Raw genomic sequence first — 17659 nt, 5'->3', positions numbered from 1 at the left:
GGCTACAGTTTGTCACAAGGCTTTCTGCAGGCTGGGAGGCAGCAGACAGGGCTAATTCAATCTGCTCCCTCACATTAAGATGCTCTGAAATGAGTCTTATAAGAAAATTTAATTTTTGCACATCACTGTTTCTCGCCACATCTGTAACAACGTCTTAGCAGAAGTGGGTGCTGTATGTGTGATTTTATATCAAGAGGAATATTAGGACTCTTTATATCAAGAGTTATCAGCACTCTATTCAGTGGTGCCTGAACGTTTGTGAACCTTTTATAATGTTTTATATTTATGCATAAATATACCTAAACATTATCAGATTTGCCTGAACGTAGCTAAAGAAAATCCAGTTAAACAAACGAGACTTAAAATTTTTACTTGATTAATTGTTTTAATTATTTTACTTGATATATTATTTATTAATTACCACCACCATGTTTCACTGTGCAGTGTTTCCTTTCTCCAAACATAATCCTTCCCATTTAAACGAAATAAATAAATATTTTGCTCTTATGTGTCCAAAAAACATGCTTCCAATTGTGTTCTGGCTTGTCCATGTGATCTTAGGCAAACTGCAGACCAGCAGCATGTTCTTTTTTGAGAGCAGTGCTTTCTCCTTGCAATTCTGCCAGGCACACCATACTTTTCAGTGTTCTCCTGATGGTACACTTATGAACATTAACATTCGCTAATGTGAGAGAGAGGCCTTCAGTTGCTTAGAAGTTACCCTGCGGTCATGGGCTGACCTTTCTGACTATTACACTCCTTGCTCTTGGAGTCGATCACTCCTGGGGAGGGAAACAGTAGTCTTAGGATGCTTTCACACCTGCCTCGTTTGGTCCGGACTTTCAGACTTTTCAGTTTGGTCCGAACCAAAGTAGCAGATGTGAAAGGGGCCGCCAACCATGGTCCGGACCAAAGGACGAGATTTTGGTCCTGCCAAGAGAGGTGGTCTCGGACCGGATCTTCTGAACCATGGTCCGGTTCGCCTGCAGTGTGAAAGCGCTTTTCTGGATGGTTCGAACTTTTGGACCAATTACAGGAAGCTGAGCAGGTGTTCCTCAACAACGGCAGCAGAAGAAGAAAAGTAACCAACTACTACTGACTGCAGTCTGCGGAAAGGCGGAGTTGGACGTCCAGCGCGTCCAGTCCCACCCACTTTGTCCACGCCACGCCTTGTCAGTCTCGCAAGCTTGTAGTGCATACACAGTATTTAAGCCGGACGACGGGGCGCATTAAATTTAAAGACCGCTAACTGCCCTTTACATTTTATCCTTATCCTGGAAAGGCTTCCCACCGAATTAACCACTACTGAATTGTCAATACACCAACGTCAGACGCATGTCCTTCTAAAACCAATCAGCGTCAAGTTAAGGAAAACGCATCGATACGTAAGTGATGATAAAAGGATGTAGGAGTATCACACAAAGGTCTTTGGTGCGCTCCCTAAACTGCAGTGTGAAAACAAAAATAAGTGGACCAAATATATACAATGTAGCAACACATGAACCTTGGTCCGGACCACGGTCAGGACTTTCAGGTGTGAAAGCACCCTTAAATTTCCTAATCTGCCTGACTGTGGATTGGTGGAGATCAAACTCCTAGAGATGGTTTTGTAACCTTTTCCAGCTTGATGAGCGTCAACAAATCTTTCCTCAGAAATCTCCTTTGGTCGTGCCATGATTCACTTTCACAAACATGTGTTGCGAAGAGCAGACTTATATGATAGATCCCTGTTCTTTAAATAAAACAAGAGGCCCAGTCTCACACCTGATTGTCATTCCTTTGATTGAAAACACCTGATTGTTACTTCCCTTCAAATTAACTGCTAATTTTAGAGGTTCACATACTAACAAATATGTAATATTGGATAATTTTTATAAAGAAATAAACAACCAATCATAATATTTTGTCTCTTGTTTAGTCTCCTTATTTTTTGTCTTTTGTTTAGCCTTTTATTAGTGTGAATGCTTTCTGCAGTTCATTCCAGTAACTGTAATTCTTTCCTTTTCACATTTTCCTATAGGCTGAGTTTTCAGAGATCAATCTGGCGGCTAATGTCAACAATGGGTGCACGGTGGACATGCAGGTTACACGAGGTGGCACCAAAGTCGTAAGGTAAGTACTTTGGGTACTGCTTTGTCCTGTAAATTTGAAGATGGCATTTTGACCATTTTTCTTTTCAATTGTGTTCTATCTTTATCTTTATTTCCCTTAACTTGTGTGTGGGGGAGCAACATTAAGGATGATATAGAGATGCTTAATGTGGGCAAACAGGAGTTTTGAGTTAAAAATGTACTCATAGATCATAGTTTACAGAAACACATTTTAATATCACCTAAATTCCTAGTACCAATGCATGGTAAAGAGTGAAAATAAGAGAGATACCTCTATAAAGCACCTCTTCCAGTCTCTACCCCATTCTGTTTTACCTCAGCCTTTCTACAACCCAAATTTAGAGATTTTACTACACACACATTAACATTTAAGTTGTACAGCTGGTATGTATTTATATGAAATTACAATTTTATTTTAAAGAGTGTCCTAAGTTATCACTCTTACACAAAATTCTTCAGTAACGTAATTTGCTGTACTGTTAAATCACTAGATGCTGTATCAAGCAACAAATACTAAGATCTTATGATATATTAATATTTTCTATAAAATGAAAACAGACCTTGTTTATAGATCTTACATTTCATAATTTCTCCTATTAGCATTGATAAGTTATATACAATGGAAACATTTTCAGACTTTTTGACTTTTTATTTTATTTTATTTTTACAGCCTTGTTCTAAAATGAAAAAAAAACAAAAAAAAAAACAAACAAGATATTCCCCATTATGTTGCGCATAATAACCCATAGTAAAAAAAGGGAAAACACAAAGTTTTCAATTTATTCACTTTGTAATTATGGGTGCAGATTGATGGGGAAAACCTCTTTTTTATTTAGCACAAGGCCACAACGTAACAATATGTAAAAACAAAATTAAAGGGTGCATTGTATATGTAAATTGGTAAAAAATGCAGTTGTGTTTCTTACAAGAAATTCCTGCCGGATGTTTACTTGATTGCATCACAGGTTCTTGTTCGCTGAAGTCATAGTCACAGGCAATGCAAACAAATACATACTGTCATAGTCAGAGCAAAAAGCAAAGAAAAGTCCTGCACCATGGGAAACTTAACAGTGAACACTTAAATCATCAAGCTGCCATCTGTATTTTGGAGCTAGGCTCATAATTGGGTAATTTAATAAGCTAAATTGTCCCTTAAAGCAGAGGCTGTGTCTTTTACTGTGCATGCTGATTACTCATCTTTACAGGGTCATGATGCTTTCCTCTTCCATAGTCAGAAACAGTAGAACAAGTAGCACAGAGTTTACTGAAACACTAAAAGTTGGCGTTTGCAGGATAATAAAGTGTACTAAGAATTTTTAATGTAAATATCAGTAAGTAACTTTACATACATCATATCGACATATGTGTTCGCTCACCTGCGTTGGCATACGAACTTGAGTGACGTCCAATTCTTAATCCATAGGAGTTAATCTGATGTCGACCCACCTTTTGTAGCTATAATAGCTTTAACTCTTTATGGAAGGCTTTCCACAAGGTTTAGGAGTGTGTTTATGGGAACTGTTGACCATTCTTCCAGAAGCGCAGTTGTGAAGGCCTGGCCCAGCTAACAGAGAATGTTAAAAGAACATATAGCAATGTTTTAAAGTTTAGCCTGTAGCATTACAGAAAATAATGGTTTGCATCACAACATTACTAAAACATTTTGCACACAATGTTCCAAATTGGATGAATAATATAAATGTTAAAAGTAACATTCACAAAATGAATACCTTTTTTTTATCAGGATGTCTTAAGAAGATCCAGAACATGTACATTTTAACGTTTAGAAAACGTGGCGAGCTAAGTTCTTCCACACCTAACTCGCTCCTCCATGTTTTTATTGATTTTGATTTGTGCACTGTGTGCAGTAATGATGCAACTGGAGATACTGGTGCTTAGTGCTGGGTGGTATCTATTATACCGGCTCATACAGTATACCGGAAAGAACATTTAGAACTGTTGTGCATTTTTCACATACCGCCATACCACTAGAGGTGCTGCGGAGCGCCATGTAGAAGCACACAGTGCAGAACAGCACCATCAAAGAAGCACACAGCTCCCTAAATAACGCTAGCCAGTTAGAATAACAAGTTAGCCCACTGCAGTGACTGGAGCATAAGACATGAATATGGGCGTAAATTAAGTATTAAAATCAGCCACAGTTCCTTTCTTTCTCCAGTTAACAAATAGATTAAGTTCAGTGTGCACTAGAATTATCCTTCAAGCTAATTAATGGCTTTTAGGAGTGAGAGAAATGGAATTACTCAGTCGATCCACAGCTCGGAGAAAAGTTCCTCGCATCCCCCCAGACGAGCACAGAAACGGTCCTGGACATGAGGAAGTTACTATAGTACTTTTAAACATATTAATACAATAGCTTGAAGAATAATTTTCTTATAATTTTATTTCTAATTTTTCCCATTTTCTCCCCAATTTACACAGCCAATTACCCAACCCACTTATTAGGACTCCCCTATCACTAATGATGCCCCAACACAGCAGGAGGGTGAAGACTAACACGTGCTTCCTCCAATACATGTGAAGTCAGCCACCGCTGCTGATGCAGCATTACCGAGCAGTCAGCGAGCTTGGAGGAAAGCACAGCAGCTCGGCTCCGGTACATCAGCTCACAGACGCCCTGTGCTGCAGACATCACCATAGGAGTGATGTGGGGAGAGAGCGCCATCTAACCACCCAGAGGGAGCAGGGCCAATTTTGCTCCCTCTAACGCCAGCAGCTTGATGGCAAAGCTGCATGAGCTGGGGTTCGAACCTGCGACCTCCCGCTCATAGTGGCAGCGCTTTAGACCGCTGGACCACTCGGCGCCCTTTGAAGAATAATTTTAAAGCACACTGAACTGAATTTATTTGTTAACTGGAGAAAGAAAGGAAATGTGGCTGATTTTACTACTGTAATGCCTCTAAAAGCTTCAGAAAAACATTATACATTTAACATTGAGGTTTTTATGTCCATTTATAGTGTTTATGGAACTGTTTAAAAAACTAAGCCGTGTTAAAGTTGTTCTTGTATCTCTTATTAAGGTCTATGTTTACATTAGTTTTTCTGCCAATTAAGTCTGATTTCTTTATATATTATGTAGTTTTGTGGGACAACATAAACCCAATAGTAATTTTAAAAAATACAGTAATAATCACTTTTGGTTACACCGCCCAGCACTACTGGAGCTTAACTACTGAAAAACAACCTCCACCAAACTTTACACTTGGCACAGTGCAGTCAGACAGGTGTCTTTCTCCTGGCAACCTCCAAAACCAGTCTCATCCATCAGATTGCCAGACAGAGGGGTGTGATTCGTCCCTTCAGAGAACACTAGTTTCCTCTGCACTAGAGTTCGGTGGTGGCATGCTTTACACCACTGCATCTGATGCTTTGCACTGCATTGCTTGTTGATGTAAGGGTTGGATGTAGTTGCATGGCAATGGAAACCTGTTAAAGGAGGCTCTCTACACACTCACTGTTCTTGAGCTATTCTGAATGGTGGAGTTTGAAGGTTTTGATTCTGCAGAGAAAGGCAGGGTCAACAAGTGAAGGCAAAAATATGAAAGGCTAGACATAACATAACAAAAAGAGTGAAAGAGTTCAGGGTCAGTACATGGCAAGGGATATCACAGGCAAGACAATGAGCATGGAGGGAAATAAACACAAACAAGGTCATACAAAGAAAAGAAAAAACACAGTAGAAAATGTTGTGTGTTGAGGGCATATCAATACAATACTTGGCAGCGATTGAGTGAAAGCACAGGGTATTTATACACATTTCTGTGCCATAATTGTTACTTTAATATCTATTATATAGTGTAATATTTTACACTTTTTGTTTAACGTCAAATCATTTCCAAGTGTTTTTTTTGCTGTGCTCTTTTTATAAAGATATTTTTTAAAGATGTATGATGAGTAAACATTTCCTGGATGTCTAGATTGTGCACAAAGTACCTAAATATTTACTGAATGCATTAGTGTGTTTTCTAGAAAGTGAGCTGTTTTCCAGTTTATGCTCAGAGAATCTATGGAGCCACTGTTTATATTTAGAAAGATCTGTGTGCTTTTGTAAAAGTCAGTGTGGACTGGAAAAAGTCTAAATCATCAGGGTCCAGCGGAAAACTTTCAACAAAGTGCTAAATAAGTATGCACCAGAAATATTCTCTAACATTAAGTCCTGACAATAGATATAGTTGCTAGATGCACTTTTTCTCATGAACCCTTAACCCCAACACACACACACACACACACACACAAAGCCACATACACACACACACACACACACAAATCATGGATTTCCCAAACTATTGATAAAAGAAGCTAACTACACACTTGACTCCACTCTAAAATCTTAAACACCATACTGTAATGTTCTCCAGTAGCTGCTCTGTTATACAGATGTTAGCACTCAACATTCATAATAACCTTAATAATAACATTCATAATAAACTATATGTCTGTGCCTTCTAGCATGTTGGCTTGCTTGACATTTATATTATTCTGTTATTTTAGGTTAAGTCTGACAGTAATTTTTTAATTCTCTAACATGTTGACATACAAGTGTGTACAAGCATTTACAAGCATTTAGCTGTTAGCTAATGTTAGCATTAGCTCATCTGAAGGGAGTTTTTAAAAATTAAGCTGTATGAAACAGGAAAACCTATTATTTGTCTAGTCATGCAAATTACATTTTTAAAATAAAAAAAATGAAAAAATTATAACATTCAATTTATTTCAGTGCATGCTTAACCTTAGCACATTTTAACACAAGAATAGGGCATAGCAACTTCTATTCAAGGTCGCAGTTATGGTATACTAAGCAAGCAGGTCAAAAGTAAAGCAAGTATTTCTTCCACTAAAATATCATTCTAAATAAACGCTCTTTGTTTAAATTGTGTTCAGTTTTGTTCGTTTGTTTTCAGCAAATGACTCATCTCGCTCAGAAAATACATAAACTAGCACTGGATCATTGAAGTGATGTGTTTTAATGTGGTCAAAATCTGTTGAGTTGTCACCTTTTGCATTGCTGCTCGTTTGTGTAACTGGCATTCTGTGGAATCTAGCTTGTAGATATGAATATTAAAACAAATCAGTGTTAACATCATTAATAATAATACATTACATTACATTTAAAGATAGTTAAAGATAAAACATTTTTAGATAGGGCTTCAAGAAGGTCAAAGGGAAATAATGGGATAGAGGAGTGAAGGAGGGGAAGAAGGAAATGTGGTTTAAAAGTAGTTAGTTTGGTATTAGAGGTGTTAGGAGATTAAGTGCTCTTTGAAGAGCTCTGTCTTCAGGAGTTTATTAAAGATAGTGAGAGATTCTCCTGCTCTGGTAGTGGAAGGTAGTTAGTTAGAGGTGTTAGGAGAGTAAGTGCTCTTTGAAGAGATCTGTCTTCAGGAGTTTATTAAAGATAGTGAGAGATTCTCCTGATCTGGTAGTGGAAGGTAGTTTGTTCCACCATTGGGGAACTCTGTATGAGAACAGTCTGAAGTGCTTTGTGTGAATGTATGCCATACAATATGCAACATTAACCATGAAATAATGTAAAACAAGGTCATACAAAAGAGTGCAAACTGCAATAATAATATATTCTATTCTGTCTACTCTGTCTTTGTTTTCACAGTGGAAGATACACTTTGAAAAAGTTTCTTTTTTTGTTGTAATTAGCATAGCATAGATTAGCAGTATTCCTATCAGTGATGCAAGCATCTTGTATGCCTTTCTTTTTGCAGACATCACAAGTTGCAAAAATTAACCGACAAAAACACGACAAAGGATACCAAAGGAAAATAGAACTGTACCTTTTGGATATTATATAAATTATATTAAATGCATCCCGTCCAAGAGAGGAAAACAAATATTGCCCACCCCCACTAAAAACTGATTAGTTGACTCACAGACTCTTTGCAGACAACAGGCCAATCAGAACCATCTCCCTCTCTTTCCCTCACGCAATTGGGAAAAAAAAGTCTGTGTCGCCTGTGTACGCGTTTATGTTCACTCTTGGGCCACTTGTTCTAGAGTACAGAAGATTTTATCCTCTTTGCAGGCATCAGTGAGGAGTTATTGATATGCGGTAGAGTACCACAATTTCCGGGAGACTTGGGAAGCCTGTTTTTGACCCAACAAAACTTAAATACTTCCCACCCACAAAAACATTTCTGCATATGCTTTTAATGATAAGGTGCTGAAAAAAACACGCATTGAAGAACTTTATGTATGTATGGGTATGTGTGAGAGAGTGTGTGCTTGTACAAAATTAAAAGGGAATGATGATTTGAATTTTGAAAGGATGCTTTAATGAGGTCAGAGCACATTAAGCCAGAATCCTAGTTGATTTGCCAAGCCTTTAGATCCTCAACAGTCAGCAAGTGCCCAGCGCTGCTTTCCTGGTCCTGTGCCAGTGCGCTGGGAATGCCACATCTAAACCACAGAGTTGACCCCATTTTAACGTTTTTTTTATTTTTACCCTCTCTGTCCTCTCTCTCTCTCTCTCTCTCTCTCTCTCTTTCTCTCTCTCTCTCTCTCCAGAGTCAGTTAAGTCAAATCACAGCCTTGGACGCTGTTTTTACCATTAAAGCTGTGAGGCCTAATCAGCCACAGTGTAAGAGTCTAATCATGCATTATGAATATCTAAATACAGTAAATTATGGCAGTAATCTCCTTAATGGGAAATACAGAGCAACATTACTGGCAATATTAACCTTTAATTTTAGAGTAAAAATCTGTTTTTTCTCTTATATTGTGATTTCAGTATCATATGTCACATTTGTTTTTTTTATGTAAAAGAAATGAATTAACAAACATGTTTATTCATATATTTTATTTACATGTGATTCAACAGATTTTTGCAGACAGCCTGAGTCCTTTACTTTACCTTACTTTAAATTCTTCTCTTTAGGGAAGTTTATTGGTGCTCATATACTTTTACTCAGATTCCTTACTTTATTGTATGTTACTCATCATGTTATTTTACTTGTACATGGCTTTTGCCTGTTTCATGTACAGGTGCAACTCAGACAATTTTAATATCATTTAACATCAAAAAGTTAATTTATTTCAGTAATTCAGTTCAGAATGATTATGTAGATGTATTACACATAGAGTGATCTATTTTAAGTGTTTTATTTATTTTATTTTTGTTGAGTATAGTTTTTATGACATTTATTTTATTGTTGTTGATTATAGTTTACAGTAAATGAAAACCCAAGTCAGTGTCTCAGACAATTAAAATACTATATAAGATCAATTGGTACTTTTAGCAGTGTGGGCAGTGTACCAAGTCCTGCTGGAAAATGAAATCCACATCTTCATAAAATTTATCAGCAGAGGGAAGCATGTAGAAATGCTGTAAGATTTTGTGGGAAAACACTGCACTGACTTTAGACTTGATAGAACACAGTGGATGAACACCAGCAGATGACATGTCTCTCCAAACCATCACTGATCATCAGTAAATTTTCTATTTCATTTAAAAATCAAGGGAACAGATTCTGAAAGAAGAGTAGACACACACTCCAAGCTTCTTGAGGTCTAGTGTCGGCTCTTGTTCATGAATCTCCATACATGCAAACATATTGCCTCTGATTGGCTAACAGCTCTGCAGCACCAGTGAGACAGACAACAGTTGGAAAAATTTTAAAATAAAGATTTTTTTTTAACACTAATAACAGTCATTGCAATGTCCTATGTTACTTTACAACATGTGTAATGCCCTGCTAAGTGCAGTTCAGCCACTGACCTAGTCTTATAGTCTCTGTAAAACATAAAATCCACCGGAGATCCTATTTAAACCTATGTAAACACATAAAGGCGGGTAGTCCAGGTCCAGAATGTAAACATCCAGGGGTGGATTTTTCACTTTTAACTAGTGTAAACAGAACTGTTTTAAAAATACACCTACCTATCTCAACTGTACCCCGCTGGTGGTGTTCCATGGACAAATTCTAACCATGTGTTCCTTAGCTCTGAATTACTTGGCAAAGCATATAACACTGTTGTGTTATTCGCACAAATAACACAGGAACGAACTGCCACACTGTCCCTAGCACTGTTAGCTCCTATCTGACGAGATGTGCCTGGCTACGTGGCTTCAGCTCTGCTTGTGGGCGGTAGCGAGCCAATTCATGAGTTTAAGTTTTACTAGCTTCTGCAGACAATGGAGTTTGAGGAAGAGTTTCATGTGCAGCATCATATACAACTCAGAGAGACATATAGTATTTTACAAAGAACAAGAAAAAGTGGTAGAGGAAGGAGACCTTTAAAGAGTTGGATAACTCCCCCAGTGATCTTGAAATCCCTGTAAGGCCACGAGAAGAAGTTGTTCACATCCTATAGAGCTGTATTTTGAGTTTTTAAGTTTTAGTAGTAGATGGATGCTCTTATATGACAAAGTTACCCTTTACCGAGTGTCATCAGAGTCTGTCAGTGTCTGTCAGCTTCCTGATATGAAGAAGCAGAGGGAGTGTTGGGCTGTCATGCATGGCAGCAACCCCTGTCTCCCTCAGCATTCCTCCCTCAGCCCCTTTCTAGATGAGGGAAGCAGATTGCAGTAGCAGAGCCCCTTATTGTTTCAGCCTCCCCTCACCACCGTTTGGTAAGCTACCTTTCCTCAGCCAGACAGAACTGGATCCACTTCTTAAACATAAAGTATGGTAACCTTTATGTTGGCATTATTTCTGTTAGAGTTAGTTTTATCAGAAAAGCTTTTTAATGTAATAATAATGTAGCGTTTTTTTGCCGGTCCCCTACTGGCTTTACATATTTTAATCAAACTAATTCAATAACGCTATCAGATTATTTGTGTGCCATTATTCTGTATTGAGCTACAGTGAAACAAGAAGCTGTTTAACAAGGAAAATGTGCATTTATTTTTTTTAAGTATTCATACTCCTTGAACTTATAGACACATTACAGCCAAATATTTCAATTTATTTAATTGACTTTTAAAGTGATAGACCAACACAAAGTAGCACATAACTGTGAAGTGTAATAAAAATTATACATGGTTTTAACAGTTTTAATCAAATAAAAATCTGAAAAGTGTGATGTGCAAACATATTAAACCCCCTTTATTTTAAAACCCCTAAAAAATCCATTGCAATCAACTTCCTTCAGAAATCACTTAATTAGTTAATGAGTCCAGCTGTGCGTAATTTAGTCTCCGTATAAATACAGCTGTTCTGTGAAGACCTCAGTGATTTGTTAGAAAACACTAGTGAACAAACAGCATCATGAAGACCAAGGAAGTTTAAAGCAGGGTTAGGTTATGAAAACACATCCCAAGCTTTAAGCATCCCAAGGAGCACTGTACAATCCATCATACAAAAACTGAAAAAAGTATTCACAGCTGCAAACCTACATGACTGACAGATCAAGCAACTGGTCAGAGAAGCAGCCAAGAAGCCCATGGTCACTCTGGAGGAGCTGCAGAAATCCACAACTTAGGTGGGAGAATCATACCACAGGACAAATATAAGTCTTACACTCCACAAATCTGGTCTTTATGGAAGAGAGGGAAGAAAAATTGTTAAAAGAAAAACGTAATTGTAAGTGCTGTTTGCAGTTTACCACAAGCCATGTAGGGGACACAGCAAACAGCTCTCTATCCAACCTGGCTAAGCTAGAGCTATTTTGCAAAGAAGAATAGTAAAACATCTCTAGATCTGTAGATGTGCAAAGCTGGTAACAACATGCCCCAAAGGTAGCTGTAACGGCAGTAAAAGGTTTGATTTGAAAACTATGTATGATGTTCTTTATGTGCTACTTTGTGTTTGTCTATCACTCAATACAAATCTCAATAAAATACATTTAATTTGTGGTTGTAAGGTGACAAATGTGGAAAAGTGCAAGGGGTCTGAATACTTTTGCAAGCCACTGTATAGGTGTCCTGAAAATGCACTTGTGTGTTCACATCTAAAAATGTGGTAGTAATGTTAAAAATTCAACCAGTTAAAGAAGAGGATAACTTTATGCTTTATTCACTTCAGTTAATTAATGTAGGTCTGATTGGACAAAAAATAGGATAAGATAAGATAATCCTTTATTTATCCCACAATGGGGAAACAGCAGTACAGAGGAAAGGACAGAGAAACAGGTCAGGACAAAAAATATAAACAAATAATGAAAAATCTATATATACAAAAAACTATTACAGGAAATATGTAAAAGATACTTAAAAAAATTATATAAAGCAAGAAAAAATACATACAAGTTCATTCCTGCAATTCGGCTAAAAATCTCTAACTTGAATAATTTTTTATTCTATTTTTAATTTTATAACAACTAGATGTTTTATTGTGTTTTAAAACATTTAATATTTTAATTCAATGAACATTTTGTGATTAGACAGTGAAGCATAAGACACGTTCACACCTGTCGTGTTTGGTCGGGACTTTCGGTTATTTCATTTTGGGTCAAAACAAAATAATGAAAGGAGCCGTAAATCACATTTCAGAGCAGAGGACCTCAGTTTTTTGACCAAGAGAAGTGGTACACATCACACAGTAGAATGGGTGCAAACAATCCTGTATCCACTGTAACTGTAGATTAACCTGGCTACAAAATAAGGCAACTTGCCAAACTGCCAATATTTTACAAGTGAGTCATTGTGAGTTATATGGAGACAAAGCCCACATAGGTGAGGACAGCAGGAGCAGGATATATTATTTAGTGCATTAGTCTGCTCAGCAAACTGCAGTGTGAAAACAAAACTAATTGGACCAAATGTACACATTCTAACAAACATGAGTGCAAACCCATTTTTTAGTGTTGTTTGGAATTAAACGCTGTGATATTAAACTGGGTATTGGTAGCACATTTTCTGGTGTTTCTAGGTCTAAGTCCAATGTCAGCAAAATCAAAATCAAAATTAGTAACAGTACCATTTAACCTCTTAAACTCTGGAACTCTGTAGAAATAACTCCTTACCTATTTGCACTGCTTTGTGTGCAGTTACTGATTAGTTATTCTTAATGTAACAATAAAACACACGGAGCATAAGGGGTTAAGATGACCCCTTATGCTCCTTAAATTTAGTATAAAAGTAAAGGTAATGTATGGGGAAAAAATGCTATTAAGTATAAAAGCTTAGTCCGCACCACAGGAGCCTGTAGTGCACTACTCACCCTTCCCAAAACAATTGAAAATAAATAGATTTTAGTACAATGCAGATATATTATAGAACTATTATATATATAATCTGCTATCTGCTTGTTCTTGTGATGTTATATGTGCAGGTATGATGAATCACATATAAACCAATAGGGTGTCAGAATGATATATGTTTATACTTCTCCTCCAACCACAATCAAATTCACTCTATCCGGAAGAAGAGATTTATGTAGATAGGGTTTTTTAAACGATGAGAAGCCAGAATCAAAACAAGCTGACATAAAATAGGAGTAATGAGGCTATTTTTTTTAAATATAAGTACAAAGTACATATAATTGTGTGAAAAAAAATATATGGAGTAGAAATAAAAAGTTGTCTGAAAACTTATTATAGATACCCAAAATTTCTACTTAATTAAGCTAAAAAAATGATTTGTAATTAATTATTCGACACTTCTCTTAATGATAATTCTTTATTCTTCCACAAATTCGCAGAGTCTAACTGAATCCTGACAACAGAGCCGGCCTTCTTAATCAGATAGTTCAAGGTTTTCTTGAGTTTTTGTTTTTGTTGATGTAAATTGACATTTTTTCTTTCAAATGGAGAGAGAACTTGTAACAGTATTGTGAGAAACACACTGGAAGTGTACAAACTTTGCAACAACTGTGCAAACCTGAGCTCCAGCAGGGCTCCAGATATCTGCAGTACACTCAGCTGACACAAGCTCATGCCTATAGCAAAACCCTTCCTAAAATAACTCCTGTGTTCACCACTGGGCCTCCTCAGCGTGGCACACGAACTTCATACGCTCTCCCTTAACTTTATTTTTACTCCACACTGCATCCTGCTTGTGAGAAAGCTCTCAGGCTGCTTCTTTAATACTCCTCTAATCTGCAGCATCTGTAGAGGGAGAGCATGCATGGAAAAATCACAATGTTCTCCTGGTTTGTTTCTGCACAGTGTGTTCTAGGACACGTTTGGGACCGTCAGTGTATGAAAGGTTAAGTAATCTAACTAATGGTAGTGGGGGCATTTAGGAAACAAAGTCTTATTATAACTCTTATTGTAATGGGATCCCCCAGGGGGGATAGGGAAAGGTTATAGATGGGGAAACTGATTACATTTTAGAAGTAAAATGGTAAAGCTGTGGTTTAAGTGTTGTTTTGAGGCTATTTGTTCACTATTATTTGGCATTGTGCTTTAAAGGTCTTTCTTTCTTACCTTTCTCTTTATCTTGCATGCTTTGTTAACTGTCTAGGACAGATAATCGTGCAAAAGCATTATTAAAAAGAAGATGAAAGTGCAAGCGATAGCATAAACAATATATTTTTGAAGTAATTAAAAATTAGTCAAATTACATTAAATAAACTGCGAAACTATGAAATGTAAGAAGAAATTATTTTGGCACCAGAATGTTAATACAGACAAAGGGCTTGCCCTGCGTTTTCATACTTCACAGATTCAGCACTGCATTCCTGTTACCTTTAAATTAAACACAGATTCTGTTTTGTGTTTATGTAATGTGCAGATGCAGCATGAGAACAACTAAGTCCAAACACACTGTAGAGAAAAAACATTTTACATACACATCACATTTTAATTCCAATTACATTAATGGTACTCTGACCGGTAATAGAAGGAAAAGCATCTCTGTTATTGCAGATCCAGATTCTGCACTATGTAACTTTGGTGAAGCTTCATGAGATCTCTTGTAAGAATGAGGTCTCATTTTTGAGTAACAAGGCTATTTTTTAAAATGTCAAAGTACAGATAATTGTGTAAAAATATAAGGAGAAGAAGTAAAGGTAGAAGTAAGTGATAATTCAACTTAAATAAGGTTGCAAAGTATTTGTACTTCATTATTTGACACCTCTCTTAATAATAATTCTTTATTCTTCCACAAACTTGCAGAATCCTGATAACAGAGCAGGCCTTCTTAATCAGATAGTTCAAGGTTTTCTGAGTGTTTTTGTTGATACTGCATTCCGAGCACACCACAGTGTAGAAGATAGCGGTTGTGACTGGTATAATGTCATTAGGACTTTTGAACACAGCTAGAGTGTTACAACTCCAGTCCGGTTGGTCGTCGATGTTTACAGTAAATTCAATATCGATCTGTGGTGACTAGAGCTTAGATCGGGCCCAAAAAATCCGACCCGACCCAGCCCAAGCCCATGCACGTTCTGCCCGAGCCCGACCCAACCCGCCTCATAAACTGTCATTATGAGCCCGACCCGACCCACCCCTTAAACTGTCTGTTTTCGGGCTTATTGAATGAGCGAAATATGATCAGAATTATGTTAATTAACACTGTAACATAGAAACATAGAACTATTATTTAATCAAAATGATTTTTAAGAACAGCTACACACAGTGCTGCAAGTCAAACGCGGAGGAGTTCACGTGCGAGAGAGAGAGAGACAGAGAGAGAGACAGAGATAGAGAGAGAGAGACACAGAGAGAGAAATAGCGAGAGAGAGAGAGAGAGAGAGAGTATATGGTGTATGAGCTACTCACAGGTAAAGGTTCTCACATACTGTATCTCCTGTTTCTCTTTTATCTCCTCGTGCTCATATTCTAGTCCCATACATAATTCTGCAGCTCCCTCAGTGTTTTCTGTCGTATTTTGCGGCTAGCGCGAGCACTTACAACTAACAAGGTGGACCTCGAGGTGCTGCCGCGCGGCCGCTGTTGTGCCGAATCCGACTCTCTGCTGAATCCGACTCCTGCTTCGCGGACAGAATCGGCACAACACCCCCCGCTGTAGAACTGCGGGAGTGAAAACAGCGCTTATAAATAAATTTGTTTTTTCACTTTCAGTTTTCGTTATTTGGTTCGTTTTCGTTAACAATAATGATTGGTTACTTAGCAACATTGTGATTATCACACCAGAGCTTTATTTAAAAATAAAAATATAATTAAAAAACAGATGCCTACTTCTCAGACTATTTTCTGGAGCCTGACCCGAATGAAATCGGGTCGGCCCTCGGGTCAGGTCGGGTTCGGGCCGACAATCTAAGCTCAAGTTAACCACCATGTCCTTGGTAATTATTTTTCTTGTATAAACCAGAAACTTTATTGACAAATCACCTCACACCGTTCACATCTACTATCCGTACATGTTCCTATCCATTTGTTCCCAGTCAGAGTTGAGGTGGTTTCAGTGCCCAGAATCAGTAAGTGCAGGACAGGAATACCTCTTTGGACAGGGAGCCAGTCCATCCCAAAGTAGCACTCACACCTACCATGTGTATTTTTGGGGGATGGGCCCATGTGGACATGTGGAGGCCACCCCAAGCACCTCACAGACAGTGACCAGAGTAGGGATTGAGCCCACAACCCCAGACCCCTAAGGCACTTCCTGTGCACCACTGTGTCACACAAAATATAGTTAGAAACCCTATAAAGATATGTCACTTGTTGTTTAGGGGAGGTTGGAGAGAATCATGATACTAAGTTCTCAATATCAAAAGTATCAAAGTTTAGAGTAATCAAACCCAGATGCAATACAACACTTCCAAATCCCAGTTGGCCTGCCTGGCCCTGATCCTAGAACAGTTTTTAAAGAGAAGGATTAGTGTGCATTAATTAGATAGATCGGACAGAAAGATTAGCTCTCTGAAATACATATCAGCTCCCACCCCCACCCCACCCTTATCGCCTTCTAAATAAATGGAGCTGTTCTCTGTAAACACTCAGACAAAACGTAAAGTGTTAGTGCCGTGATAGATACGATCTGGACAGGTCAGTCTGAAACACTGCAGCCGCTCCAGCGCAGCCACATTTGAAGATGATTTAGACTTTTGTTATTTGTTTACAATATGTTTTACATTCACTTTAATGGCCAATTTCTCCCATTACTTACAACATTAATCTATAATATTACAGTAATATTACAAATGTTTGGGCACCTCTGTTTAGCTGTTTGCTCTGTGTGAATAATTAAGCGAGAAGTAGATAAGACTGATCTCATAAATGCATGAAGTTAAAGATAAAAATTCTTATCAACATTGTAACTAAGAATAATATATACTTTTGTGTTGTACAGTTGTACAGTAGAATAGAAGCATCGTGTTAATGTTTTTAACACCACCAGACAATTAGACACTTGTAGACAATAAATGAAATTTTAACATGATTTATTAATGTTATTATTATTTTTTCTTTTTACAGATCTGTAAAGCCAGACTTTGTCCTGATTCGCCAGCATGCCTTCAGCATGACCCCAGGAGAGGACTTCAGAAGCCTTGTAATTGGTCTGCAGTACGGAGGCGTGGCCAGCATCAACTCCCTCCACTCCATCTACAATTTCTGCAGTAAACCCTGGGTTGTGAGTGACTCTTTAGTGCTTTGACCTGTTGCTTACTTACCAAGCTCACTAGAATTGAATAAACATGACTTTTAAAAAGACAGCATCCTAATTACTAGTA

At 37.6% G+C, this 17659-nt stretch overlaps 1 protein-coding gene across 1 annotated transcript in view; it reads left to right on the top strand.

Annotated features, from left to right (window-relative positions):
- Positions 1-17659, top strand: part of syn3 (synapsin III) — a 219342-nt gene that overhangs the window by 73692 nt on the left and 127991 nt on the right. The window contains exons 4-5 of the mRNA XM_022671547.2: positions 2021-2112; positions 17403-17559. Of these exons, the coding sequence (XP_022527268.2) occupies positions 2021-2112; positions 17403-17559 (249 nt within the window). The remainder of the gene's footprint in view (positions 1-2020; positions 2113-17402; positions 17560-17659) is intronic.

This window comes from Astyanax mexicanus, chromosome 2, assembly GCF_023375975.1.
Source record: "Astyanax mexicanus isolate ESR-SI-001 chromosome 2, AstMex3_surface, whole genome shotgun sequence".
NCBI classification, from domain to species: domain Eukaryota; kingdom Metazoa; phylum Chordata; class Actinopteri; order Characiformes; family Acestrorhamphidae; genus Astyanax; species Astyanax mexicanus.
The sequence above is the reverse complement of the archived record's forward strand: the minus strand, read 5'-3'. Positions and strand labels throughout refer to the sequence as shown.